The following is a 14,295-nucleotide window of genomic DNA, read 5'->3' on the forward strand; positions in this document are numbered from 1 at the left end:
AAAAGACAGAGAAAGTGCTCAAAGAGAGTGAACAGGAGAGGGAAAAGGACGACAAGGGACATTCAGAGAGAAGAGAAACCATGGCCTGAGACATGTCTGAGACAGGCTGGAGACCTAGACAGGGTAAGTTTCAGGGAGAATTTGGGGGTGACTCTAGTGGAGACCCCTACTAGTAGAGGGGGATATGGAGACTGAAGAGGCCACCCCCTAATCAGACAGGACTCCAAGGAAGAACAACCACCCACCTACAAAAGCTTCCACACAATATGTACCCTGCCTATAGGATGTGTAGAGATAAAGATGCAGCAGAGATTGAGGGAATGTCCAACCAAGGCCTGGCGACACCGTGGGAGGGAGCCAACCCCTGACACCATTCTGTTATGCCTGCACACGGGAGCCCAGCACAGCTGTCCCTTGAGAGGTCCCACCCATCAGCAGATTGAAACAGACGCTGAGACTCATAAACATTGGGTAGAGCACGGGGAGCCTGTGGAAGAGTGGGAGGAAGGATAGAAGGCCCCAGAGGGAGCAGGAGCTCCACAAGAAGACCAACAGAGGCAACTAACCTGGGCCCAGGGGTGTCTGCAGAGACTGAAACACATATATGAACTGGACCTAGGCCCCCAACACATATGTGCACGATGGACAGCTTGGTCTTCTTGTGGGTTGCCCAGCAAGGGGAGCAGGGGCTGTCTCTGACAAGGACTCTCTTGCATGCTTTTCCATCACTTCTTCCTGGCGGGGCTGTCTGGCCAGGCCACTGTGGCAGAGGGTTCGCTCTACCTGCACACCAATCAAGTAAAGGCATGCATGGTGAGCATCAACGTGCAACATTCACTTTTACCATCAATCTTCCGAAAAACTGTTCCCTTTTTCTCCTTTTTTATGTCCCAGACGGCACGTGACCCTTAGAGAAATTGTGAAATAGGACAGGCATTGTTTTTCTGAATCCCTCTTGCTCTCCCTTTCCCTGTCCACTTGTTCACACACTGCCCTTGTCAGCCAAGGCTGCCATAACAGAACACTGCAGACAGACTGGCTCAAACAACGTAAGTTTATTTTCGCATCTCGGGAGGCCAAAAGTCCAAACTGTGGTCAAGTTTGATTTCCCTGGGGGCCTCTCTCCTTGGCTGGTTGACAGCTGCCTTCCTGCTAGCCTCTTTTCTCCCTGTGTGAGCACACTCTTGGCGTGTCTTCCTTGTCTTTTAAGTTATATGGAATTAAGCGCCTGCCCTCATAACCTCATTTAACCTTCATCACATCTTTAAAGCGCCATCTCCAAAAACACTCAGTTAAGGGTTAGGGCTTCTATACGCGAGCGTTAGAATTCAGTCCACAACGGGCAAACCTGTTGTTTTCTTTCTGCCATCCTGCTACCTGCTACACCATCCTGATTCTCACACAGAAGTGTCATAAACTCAACATAGCTATTTGTAAACATCTGTTAAAAGGTTAGATCCATCCGTTTAAGTTAGGCTTTGGGCTTCAGACCAGTGAGAGCCCTTGGTTTACACAGAATGCAAAGGCAGGAAGAGATACCTCATTTCCCTGTTCCAAGGTCTCCCAGCTTTTCTCACTAATGGTTTAGTTGGACACTGACTGTCTCCCAGAGTCTGGGCCTCTGTTTGGGGGGGGGAGGGTCCTCTGTAAAATCCTAACTCCTACGACCAGTGGTCTGTCATTGGAAAGAGACCAGGTACAGGGTTCCTTCTGTGGTGCTTCCGGGGATAGTTAGCATGACCGCCATGCTAATACCACCCTGTTAATCAGTGCCCTCCATCAGAGGCTGGTGTCGACCAGCTGCCCAGGCTGCCGGAGCACCTGCTTCCTTTTGTCTATGGCATTAAGGACTTTCTTTCTGGGGCCCAGCTGCATGTGGATATTCTGAAGGTCCTCATCAGAACACAGCATCAGGGCTTCTAGGTCAATCTGCTCTCTCATGAAGATGGGAAGGAATTCCTCCAGGTGCTGAGATTGCAAGAACACTTCCAGCGGAGTGGCATCAACCGCATCTTCCTCCCATTCTACTTCTTCTTCATCCCAAGGAAGATCACCTGCAGTGCTGTTCGCCACTCCTTCCTCTTCCTCCTTCTCCTCCTCCTCTTCATCAGCTCCTGCTGCTCCTTGTCTTTGGAACAACTCACTGGGCATTTTAAACTCCAACTCCCTCTTGCTTTCTGAGATGTCCTCAAGGCCCAGTACTCTGTTCCTTCTAAAAACGATACTTCCTAGACCTGGGCGGTTGAGAATCGCTTTGTCTCCTGAGAAATGGAGCTTCTCTTTGAAGTCTTCTGGAAACGTGTCTTCTTCTTCCTCCTCCTCTCTGAACACTTCCATCACTGGCCTCTGCCCGTTTCTGCTATCCTTCCCAACCTGCTCTGCTGTGTCTTTGTTCTTCTTAAATTTTATCTTGAAGGTATCTTTAATGCCTTTAGACAGTGACCCAAATCCCCCAGCAGAAGCATTTGAAAGGGATGACCTGGAGAAGGTACCATGGGAAGAAGAAAGAGTCCCAGAGTCCTCCTTGCTATAGGTTCGCGCCATCTTGTTTTGGTGCTTCTCCTGAAGCCGTTCGCATTCTTTCATCTGCCTCCTGGCATTCTTCAGAGCCTGCTCCTTCAGTCTGGTGACCTTCTTGGGGTTCTCGTTGTTCTGGATGGTGGCAGCCTTATCCAGGAGAGCAACACATTCTTTCTGCTCCCTGCTGGCTGCAGCATCCAGAGGAGACTTCAAGTCATTATCCAGAGCAAAGATGTTGGCACCAAAGTTGACTAGGAACGTGATGCAGTGGGTGTGGCCATTGGAGGCTGCATAATGCAGAGGGGTGTTTCCCCAGATGTCACACTTATCAGGGTCCCCACTAGAAAAGAAAATATGAGAGATGCATGTTAAATTATATTTTTCACTGAACATGAGGTCTATAAAGAAAAACAAAAACAACCAACAAAATGCATGTTTATCCTGCCTTGACGTTGACATATGATGGCTGCTGAGTTTAGCTGTGTCACAGCCAGATCTACCAGATGGCCAGAAACAGGAAAAGCCATCCCTATCCCATGCCTCCCTTTTAGAAGCAGAAATAAAGCTTCCCAAAAAAAAAATCTTTCTTGCAGAGTCACTTTCATATTACATTAAGCCAGAACTGGGTCACATGACCAAGAAGAAGGAAATACAGGACCATGGCTAATTCTAATTGAACTCAATTATAAGTTTCCCTGAAGCCAAGAACAATATCATCCAATGGCATACTTGTAAGTGTTTAACAATTGGCTTGTTCATGGAAAAAAAAAATCAAAGCCCTAATTTATAATATTGCAATGATATAAATCTACCCATCTTGAAAATTTTCATGTTACTGTATCACCTCACTGGATGCAAAGATTAAAATACACATGCAATACTATGTTATTTTACTTCCACCAGAACAATATTGTGGACACGCGTAACTTCAGAGCGCGCACGCGTGCATACACACACACACACACAAAACAGTGACCTATGAAATGGTGAATTGCAAGCACTATATTTTAATAAGCTTTGCTCAATTACACGTTTATAGAATTTTGATATTTTCTGTGTTTAATTGACTTTCATTTGTCCTGACAATTTAGCTTATTATCTGAGGATTTAGAGAGAACTGATTCTTGCCAATGCTTCAGCCCTCCCGTGAGTGGAAAACAAAGCAAAACAAAAATCAACCAGAAAACAAGAGTTTCTTGAGATACAAGGCCTCGAGATGCAAGTACAGATCTTACTGAAGGACAGGAAGGAGGTGAGTTGAAAAACCTCTCACCACTGCTGTTGGGAAGGCTGAGACAGAAACAGAAGAGATTCATACCCTTGCAAAGGACAATAATGCACCATACTGCTTCTACCTTGAGGAGTTGTTTTGACTCAGACATGCAGTCAGTCAGCAGCAGCAGCAGATTACCTATGATTTTATTGACATGCAGAATTTGGAGCCCAACCCAGACATACTGAGTTAGAATCTAGAACCTGACAAGATCTTGCAGGTGATTCATAGGCTCCCTATGCTAATGTGGTCCAACCAGAAATTCTATAATTGGATGACTCAGACTTGGTCTCCTTGTAAACCCCTGGTCGTCTCAGTCATGAACTAATTGTCATCGGAGGAGTAAAGACCCCTGGAGGGTGCAATTGTGTTGAATGATGCTAGCAGGCAGCACACTTCCGTTTTTATTTTTGCAGTGCTAAGGGTATAACATAGGGCCTCTTCTGTGCCTGTGAAGTGTTCTACCACAGAGTTATGCCCCAAGCCCAACAGGCAGCATCCCTGGGGTCAGGCCTGTCCCATGCTTAACCATCTGTGTCAGAATGAAAGTCTTCCATGTATATAACCCAGCCTGTCCTCTTAAGCAGCCACAAGTCTTCTATCTTAACTGCTTATTATTAATAATAATAATGCCCCTGATAGAGTTTTTGTGTGAACTTAAACACATATATAAATAACATAGAACAGTGCTTGGTAAACTATGCATAGTCAATGTACATTATCATCATTTCTCCATACTCAGATTTATCTTTTCTCATGGCCATTTCTACCACTAACACTCTTGTGGGGTTTTTAATTATTTTCCATATGTATATGTTTGGATATGAGTTGTACCACCATGTGCATATGGAGGTCAGAGGGCAACTTGCATTAGCGAGTTCTCCTCTTTCACCACGTGGAAACCAGGGACCAATCTCAAGACATCAGCCTTAGTAGCAAATGCTATTAACCACAGAGCCATCTTACCATTCGTCTGTCCATCTATCCATCTATCTTTCTTTATATTTATTTATTCATATTTGAGGCAGCATCTTACTATGTATCGCAGACAGTCTGGAACCCACCGTGCAGTTCAAGCTGTCATCAAACTTGTGCTGAACCTCTTGTCACAAATATGAGGAATACAGGTGTAAACCGCCAGACCAGCCTCATTCTTGTAGTTAAGTATCTGCAGTGCTATTTTATTCATCAAGCAGCTAGGTTCTATTTGCCCAGTTAATTAATTTTCCCAAGAGGGAAAGCCTGCATTTTTTTTCTCCTTTTATCATCTGTCGTTTCTAGCTGAAACCTCAAAATCTGCCCAAAGAAGACAAACGAGTGACCAGAAGCCCAGTTTGCTTTCTCGACAAAGACGAAGAACAGCTCAAGATCCTAGAAACTGCCGTAGTGGGGCTGCTCAGCCTGCGCCCCAGCAGCATCACCACATCTGCTTTTCAAATCAAGGCTGAACTCCATAACTTCATGGATTAAAAAAAAAAAAAAAGTTGGCTCAATCTTAAAAGGAAAACACAATGAAGTCCAAGAAAAGCCCATCGTGCGCCAGCCATATGATCCAGCCATAGGTTGGCTGTCTGTTTCCCACCGAGAACAGCACAGCACGAGCATCGATAAGGATGGGTGATATCACATTTGGGGAAGCGTACATCCGTGTGACCAGACAGTATGGAGTTATGGGTAAGGAACAGGAAAAGGAAGGAAAGAAAATAAAATCGGATCTAAGGAAAGCAAACGTCAAATAATGCCGTTTTGTCAGGCAGCCCCTGTTAAGAGGGCTCCAGCCAGTTAGCCCAATTTAATTATTTTGGATCAAAGGAAGACCCCTCCTACCAGCCTTGGCAAGGTCGAATCTTTGGGGAGCACAGTTCTTCATACTCTACCATGTGGTTTCACTCTGTATTTACTTAACTGAACACCGTTTTAAAAGGACCCCTTAAGTACCCCAGACATCAAAGGGGAAGTGGAAAGCAGCCAAGATGTGACTGCGACATAAACAAAAACACGCTGATTAAATTTGCCTGAATGCTCCTTGGATTGCAGAAGCTGACGAAGAAGGTGCTGGGCGGTGTGATGTAGCGGGCAGTAGTAGCAGGATGTTAAGAGTCTGGGTTGGATCTGTACACTTCAGGCAGAATGGAGGGAATTTTTTTTCCTGTCAGTGGGTCTTCAGTGATGCTTTTAAGATGCAAGGAAGAATGCCTGAGATGGGGCAGGGCTTCTTTATAGAAAAATTCAAATGCAGAATTCCATATTTACAAATGAAGCAGTCAAGAAGATGATCTGTGGGTTTTCCTAGTGCATCTAAACCCTAATGACACCTTTCAATTGATATTAAGTTTTGTTTTTTTTTTTTCTAAATGTCAAGTTTCATGAAATCTTTGTAAACCTAATTGTACTCCCCACTCCCTGTCTTTGTTAGTAAAGAGCCTTTCTATGCAACTAAGGCCAGCTTTCAATTCCGAATCCTCCAGCCTCAGTCTACTGATTTCTGGGATTACAGGCACCATCATGCTTGACTCATATTTCTCTTTGTGTGTGTGTGCATCTACATGTGCATATGTGTGTGTACATGTGTGCATGCTCCAGAACATACACATAGAGGGCAAAGGTTAACCTGGGTGTCTTCTTTAATTGATTTGCAGTTTTTATTCTTTCTCACTAAAACTAGAGTTCACCAATTAGCTCAACTGACTGGCTGGGAAGCCCAGAGATCCTCCTGTCTCTCCTTCCCCAGCACAGGACTCCAGTGCATGTTGCTAAACCCAGTTTTCTGGCTCATATTTCTTAATGGAATCACTGCATTTACCTGCCCGGCCATCTACAGACCGCTCCCCTTTGTTGGATGGACTGCATCTAATGCCAATATGCGACAGATTCAACCTACTATTGGTATTTTTTTCCCAAAAGAGAAACTTTCTGAAGCAATTTTAAAACAAGCCACATTTTGCCCTTGATTTTTAGTAAGCAATAATTTTGTGCAATAGTTTTTGAAGCGGGCTTCTTATTGTCCCTAAGTGGGTAATTTGCTTAAATTACAACACGCTAGGCATCTGTTCTACTCCAATTTCTTCTTTTGAAGTTAATTTTGAGTATGTGTAAAGCTGTTCTCAGAAAACAGTAATTCCATCAAAACTGTTTTTTCTACATAAAAGAGGAATTATTTACACTTACAATAATAAAGGAAATGTCCATTAAAAGCACACACTGGTGGTGTCTGCCTGTCCAACAGGAAATGATTGACACGTATCAGTTGTTTGGTTTCAGTGGAATCATGAGGAAAGGACCATGCTGGGAAAAGCATAATCTGGCTCAGACTGTTTGGCAGGATATGCATCAAGACTGACACCAGGGCATCCCAGAATCCGCTGCTCTACTTTGAAGGACAGGGCTGAATGAATAAGGACAGAGCTGAACGAATAAGGTTGTTCCTGCTGAAGATTATAGATACATACACATCTATCTATACATACATATATATGCATACCAGAACACTATTTTGCCTTAAAGAATAAGACTACCCTGCATTTAGAAACATGGATGAGCCCAGAGGACATTTATGCTCAATGAAACAAGCTAGGCAAAAAAAATAAAAAATAAAAATAAACACTAAGCCAGGTATGCTGGCACACACCTTTAATCCCATCACTCAGGGAAGCAAAAGCAGGCAGATCTCCCAGAGTTCAAGGCCAGTCCAGGGCAGGCAAGGATACACAGAGAAACCCTGTCTTGAAAAACCAACCAACAGACCAAACAAACAAATAAAGAAGAAGACAAATACCTCACAATTTCACTTAAATGTGGAACATTAACAATACGGGCGCTCTAGAAGTCTCTTGAGTAGATGGTGGTTGGGGGTGGAGAGAGAAGAGTGCTGATACAGGTTTAAGGGTGCAAAATGTCCATTAAGGGGGGAAAGTTCAAGCAATGTGTTCTACAATGTGATGACTACTTAAGAAAAGTTCATTACACACTTGAGAATTGTTAAAGAGGATACAGTTTAAATATCCCCATCACAAAAAAATGATGGCATCATAGAATTAGCTTGATCCAATCATTCCATAATGCAAATGTATTTAAAACACGGTGCTGTGTGTCATAAAATGTAAGCAAGGTTTCGGAGACAGGGACTTGCTATGAAGTTCAGACTGGCATCAGGCTCACAACTTTCCCGCTGCCAGGTGCGGGGAATATAGGTGTGTACTATCATCATGCTTGGCTGTGCAATTTTTATTTGTAAATTTAAAATAAATAAATACATAGTGATAAAAACCACACAACAGAATATAATGTAGTCATGAAAAACAGTGGTAGTCATATCGACTTTTAAGTGCAGATTGATAAGGATAAACTGTTATCAGTACACCTTGTATGCTTGCCTCTTTAAGGAAAAATTGCGCTTGCGCATATGGGCAAAAGAAAAAAATTGGAAGATATTTATCGGCCACTATTTTTGAATGAATGACGACCTTGAAATTAGAACTATGCAGCAGAGATTAGATGCACTTAGAATCTATTTTATAGATGCATACATTCAATAAGTATATATAATGTATTATATATTCCTATTTCTACTTAAGTTACCAATTGTTAAAATATGAACTGTAAACATATTTGTACTATATATGACAAAGATACCATTAAGTTTAAAAGCATTTTGAAGGCTGTGGAGATGGGTCGGTGGGTAAATTGCTTGACGTACGAGCATAGGCCCTGAGTTCCTATCCCCGGAATTCATACAAAGCCGGACACAAGAGGTTTTTCTAATGCCAGCACACCTCTGGCAAGATGAGAGGCAGAGGCAGGAGAGTGTGTGGGCTATCCTGTGATCAGCAAGGGACCCGCTTTCAAACACAGTGCAAAGTAGAGGACTGACACCCGAGGCTGCCCTCTGACCTCCACATGTGCCCTGTGGCATGCTGACATTCACCCCTCTTCCCGCCCACTTCTCTGAAAATCAATTTTATACATGAGTGTTGAAGAACTCATTATAAAAGCAGTGCAAGGTTGCAGATACACAGCTCTCAAAGATGGAAATGCAGTGGCTGCTCAGCATTGGACTCTTTGGACTTTTTATCCTCACCAGGAGCCCTGCCTTTCACCTTGTGAAGGGGATTCTTTATCAAGGAAGGGAATTTTCTTTTATTTTTATTTTTTTGTTTCTTTAACCCATTCTTTTGTCTCTTCTATGATGTAAGGACTCCGCCTTTCTACCTTCAGAGGTGGCAGCAATAAGGAGCCATCTTGGAAGCAGAGACTGGGCCTTTCTAGACACTGAGCTTCCTGCCAACTTCATCTTGGACTTCCTGGCTGCTCGTAAAACTATGAGAATAAATTCTATCCTCTAGAAATTACCTCACCTGAGGTAGTCTGTTATCATAGCACAAGTGCATGCCAACTAATTTAAAAACGTCAGTTCTGATAATTTACACTCAAAAAAAAAAGTATGAACAAAGATTTATGTAGAAGACTAATTGCAATACTGCAAAGCAGAAAAATAAATCTGTATCCAACAGGAGGATAACCTGAGAAATAAATTTGCTGTTTATAAAACTAAGGTATCCTTGTAAATTAAACTGAGGGAGTGTGTTAGATCTTCATCACTGTAAAAAATTAACTGAGACATTGACTTAAAAGAAGAAAGATTTATCTAGACCTAAGTTTTCAGAAGATTCAGTGTAGACTGTGGATGCCCACAGTCTTTCTGACATGTCCCCTAACTCAATGAGGTGTCCATATCTATAATCTGTTTAATCCAAACACAGATGTTGACTCTTCCTTTGTTTGCCACATCCTATCACTATATAATCAACATCCAAACTGTCACTCAAATATCCTTGTGTCTACCTATTGCCACAGTCATCCGGTTAGCTCAGGTCACCTTGAATGTCCCTGGGCGTTCTCTGTGACCACTGTACCACCACCAGGATAATATTACTAAGCATAAATATATCTGATGGCTTCCTTTGTAAACCCAGGGTGTGCTTTCCTGGCCCTTGGGATGAGATTCAAGTCCTTAACAGTTTCTCAGGGCTCCTGATAGTCTGGTTTTATGGCCGGTCAAGTCTAGCCCAACTCAACACCTTCCGTTCTCGGAGTGCACAGTGCTTAGGAGAAAGATGCTTCCTTCAGCTCTTGATCGGTTCCTTGTCATTCTAATACCAGCTTAACTCCACCCCACCCTCTCCCTGGAACAGGCTTTGTCACATCTACTATAAGCCACTTGCTTGGCTTTTTCTCTCAAATCTGTTTGCCACAATAGGAACTCACACATTTTGTTGATCAGCTTCCCTCTGGACAGCACCAAAAGTGAAGAAGGAGGAGGAGGAGGAGAGGAGGAAGAGGAAGAAGGAAGAAGGATGAGGAGGAGGAGGGAATCAGAGGAAGAAAGAAAAAGAAAAAAGAAAGAAAGAAAGAAAGAAAGAAAGAAAGAAAGAAAGAAAGAAAGAAAGAAAGAAAGAAAGAAAGAAAGAAAGGAAGGAAGGAGAAGAGAAGGAGGGCTGTCACTTACCAGGTGCTAAATACGTGCTAGATTCACTTGGCTCCCTTACTCCTTCCTTACTCTCCTTTTTCCCTCCCCCATCACTCCCTCAGCCTTCTCTCTTGCTCCATCTCTCCCCTTCTTAAGTCACAATGAATAACCCTGACTAGCCCTCTGGCAAATGGGCAGGATAAGCAGAATAAAAGAGTTAGCAAAGACCTGAATTTTAAATTTAAGGAGTGCTGTTTGTGTGTGTATGTGTGTGTGTGTGTGTGTGTGTGTGTGTGTACCAGAAAAAAAAAAACTAATAAATAAAGATGGACTGAAGGGCCCTTTTATAGCTTGTAAAGCCAGAAATTCCATTCAAGAATCAGGGACTTATACCAAAACTGGATGCTCATAAAAGACCGATTTTAGTGACACAACTGAAAAAGTAAAATAAAAGCATGTCCCAACCAAAACGACTGAACCAAGTAGAACACTGATCTCTTTCTAAAGAGTCAATCATGATGGTGTTCAATGCCTACAATACCCACCCCACCCTTCCCCTCTGGCCGAGTGACTCCCGGATGGCTGTTTTAACACGGAAAGAAACCATACCTAGCTTAGTCTTGTCTCTTTCTCGAAAAGCCAACTTGGAGAGCCTAGAAAGGGGCACCATGCGTACGCGGGAGGCTGCTGGGGAGGCGTCCCCCACCCAGGCTGCCCTGACAGAAATCACTCACCCTCTGCTGCAGATTATTTCTAGGGCCTCGAGGTTGCCGTGGTAGGCGGCCAGGAGCGTGGGTGTCATGCCATCTTCATCCGAGAGATTCAGATCACGCTTGGTGGCCTCCTTCAGAAGTTCCAGGTAGCTGTCACTCGCTGCTTGGTGATAGCGGGTAGACATTTTCTGCGTCCACCCGAGCCTGGCCAGGTGTGTTTCCCTAAGCAGCGCGGGCAGCACAGGGCTTACAGGCCTGGTTAATCAGTGACAGCGTGCGTCACCCCAGGCCAAAGCTCAACGCCAGCCTCGCGGTGGAGGCAGCCAGGAAGGCCTGCAGCCCTGGACTTGGACCTTCCCTTTTGGGACCAGCCATGACAATGAACACTGAGGCCTGTCCTGTCTGCCGCGAGCGTGGTGAAGCACATTTCATCTTTGTGTCGGTTAACGAAGTGTCAGATGTGATACTGATTCACCCAGGCACAGGATTCAGGAAATAATCTCAGAGGATTCAGAACTGTTTTAAGTTCACTGCTGTAGGAGGAGGGGTGTTTTAGAACATTTTTTTAGAGGTATAATCGGTACGACTTGTTTAGCCATTTGAAGTATAAATTGAAAGATTTTAGTAAATTTCCAGCTCTGAAACCTTTACCATAATGTGAAGAGAAGGCTGGTGGACAGGCCAGAAAACAGATCTCTCTCCAGGAATCGTCACAAAACAAGCCTGGTCGAAAGAGCGTCATAAAAATGAAACAGCACTTCCTGGTTGCAGAATGACGTCACTGAGTGAGGCCAACCTAAACCCAGCACGACTCAGAACCACAGGCCCCTGGGAATCAAATATCAGCCATTCAGGACTGCCCTCATTTGCATGATGGCGATTGCTGTGGGTCATCCTAACCACAGAAGGCAGCTTCAACATACGCCCTCCTACACACCACTATTTCTTGTCTGTCGAGTATTTGCAGCACATTTAATAAATTCATATTTTTCTAGTTTTGCCAGACTTGTAAATTTAAACACTTGCCGATTGCCCTCTCTGGAAACTCAGTTTTGCAATCTGTTCTCCGTACTAAAACCATCCCTCATGAACCTATAATCCTGGAGCCCATAGCAACCCAGACTCTCAGTAAAATGATTAAATGTAAAAACGAAACTTTTAAAAGATATCCTTTGTGTTTATTAGCAATGAATTCCTACTCCCAACCCTAGGAAACCAGGAATCAATTTTCTCCATATGTAGTTGCATTTGTGAACATTTCATGTGACTGGAATCTTGCATTACATAGTTTTGGGGCCTTTATTCCAAAGAAATGTTTTGAAGTTCATCCTTTTAATTGTTGAATAATATTCCACTATGTCAATTATCCTTTATTAAATCAAATATCAAATATCCCTTATCGATTTAATGCTTGTACTTGTTGGATGTTAATGATGCTTCCATTTGGTAATGATGAAAACTGCTATTAAGAACAGTCACATACATGCCCCTGTGTAAACATATATTTTTACATCTCTTGGGCATATAGCAAGGCATGGGATTTCTGGGTTTAATAATAATTTGTATTTAGCTCTAAGGGATTGTCAAATTGAACTTGCAGTGTTTTACAGAACAGTATGATAAACATGGTTGACTAATGGACAGTATATTTCAGAATAGCCAGGGGAGAGAATTGCATAGAGAAATGATATCTTAGGTGATAGACACGTGATTTGATCATTGTATACACGCATTAGAACTTCACACCATAAACAAATTATACTTTAAATGTACCATGTCAGAAATTGTGTGTGTGTGTGTGCGTGCATGCGCTGAGGTAGGAATTTGGCGGAGAAGATAAAGTAATGCCTCACAAACACAAAGATCTGAGTTTGAGCCCCCAGAACTCACATAAAAAGCCAGACAGAAAAGCACCTGTCTGTTCTTCCAGCTCCTGCTTCAAGATGGATGGCAGAAATGGGCGAAGTCCCGGGAGCTCACAGGCCAACCAGACTGGAGTGTAAAGAACTGAGCAGGGGACTCTGCCTCAAACAAGGAACCAGCGACACTTGAGGTTGTCCTTTGACTGCACGCTTGTGCCAAGACACGTGCTCACACACAAAAACAGGCATTTTCTCTCTGTCTCCATCTCTATCTCTCTCTCTCTCTCTCTCTACACACACACACACACACACACACACACACACACAGGTTGCTATTTTCCAAAGTAGCTGGACCATTTCACATCCTAGGAGGGTATTACACTTGAGGTTCCAATTTCTCCAAGCCCTTGCCAGCTCTTGGGATAGCCTGTTTTTCCTCATGGCATAATTGTAGCTTTAATTTACCTTTTCCCAACTAGCACCTTTCAGGTGTTTTTTATCCACTGGTATGTCTGGTATTTAAAGTCGGTTTCCCATGTTTTCACTGTGTTGTGCTATTACTACTGGACTGTGAGAAACCTTCATATGTTCTATAGACAAGTCCTCTGTTAACTATTTGGAACAGAATAAAGGGGGAAACAGATCAAAATTTATAAGATGGTAGTTGAAACGGAGCTCAGAGGAACACTTGAGGGTTATATAACACCTAAGTTGCAAAACTGTCCATAATCAACCTAAAATTAAATGACTCAAATTCATCAGTTATGACTCAACTATGTTTTATATTAATAGAAAAAGCTAAAACATAGAATTGCCAGAAGACTAAAAGGAAAAATTATATTAAATAAATAATAGTTTATAAAATTGGTACAGCTACACTTATATCAGGAAACAACAACAACAAAAAAGCTAAAAAAAAAAGATTGTACAGATAATGAGAGGTGATACTAATGAGGGAAAGAAAAATAATTTAAAATGATAGCTTTGAGCTTCTATCTAAATAATGTAATGGTTTGAATGAGGGGAAGAGGGAGTGAGGGTGGGACTGGGGGAGTTGAGGGAGGGGCTTCAATCAGGATATATAATGAATAAATTGTGAAAAAAAACATAACATTTATCATTTCCTCTTACTTCACATACTGTATTTTCCCACATCATTTAAAATAAAAGTCTTCACTAGCTTGATACACAGATGGTCAGGTCTTGAAGTCAGTGATTGTACATTCCGCTTAAGTCTTTTGCTCAAGCCTGAATTCCAAGGGACCTTGTTGCCTACTCTGTAAGACCGTGCAGCGCCCATCTACAGCTTCCTCAGAGGAATAATTACTCCAGGGCCACCATGTGTCTTTCCCATTGCATCGTGAACATCAGTGGAAGCCACACAAGCTTCCTGGAGGACAGCATTACTCAGCTGTAAGAAACAAGCATAGTTTTTAGAGAGAGAGAGGGGGAATATTTTAG

At 42.9% G+C, this 14,295-nt stretch overlaps 1 protein-coding gene across 1 annotated transcript; it reads right to left on the reverse strand.

Annotated features, from left to right (window-relative positions):
* Window positions 1-1,040: 1,040 nt before the first annotated feature.
* Anks4b (ankyrin repeat and sterile alpha motif domain containing 4B) lies at window positions 1,041-11,204 on the reverse strand. The gene is made up of 2 exons (XM_021635683.2): window positions 10,994-11,204; window positions 1,041-2,860 (listed from the first exon to the last, which is right to left on the reverse strand). The coding sequence occupies exons 1-2, from the start codon at window positions 11,155-11,157 to the stop codon at window positions 1,780-1,782; spliced, it is 1,245 nt and encodes a 414-aa protein (XP_021491358.1). The 5' UTR covers window positions 11,158-11,204; the 3' UTR covers window positions 1,041-1,779.
* Window positions 11,205-14,295: the final 3,091 nt, after the last annotated feature.

This window comes from Meriones unguiculatus, chromosome 14 (genome assembly GCF_030254825.1).
Source record: "Meriones unguiculatus strain TT.TT164.6M chromosome 14, Bangor_MerUng_6.1, whole genome shotgun sequence".
NCBI lineage: Eukaryota > Metazoa > Chordata > Mammalia > Rodentia > Muridae > Meriones > Meriones unguiculatus.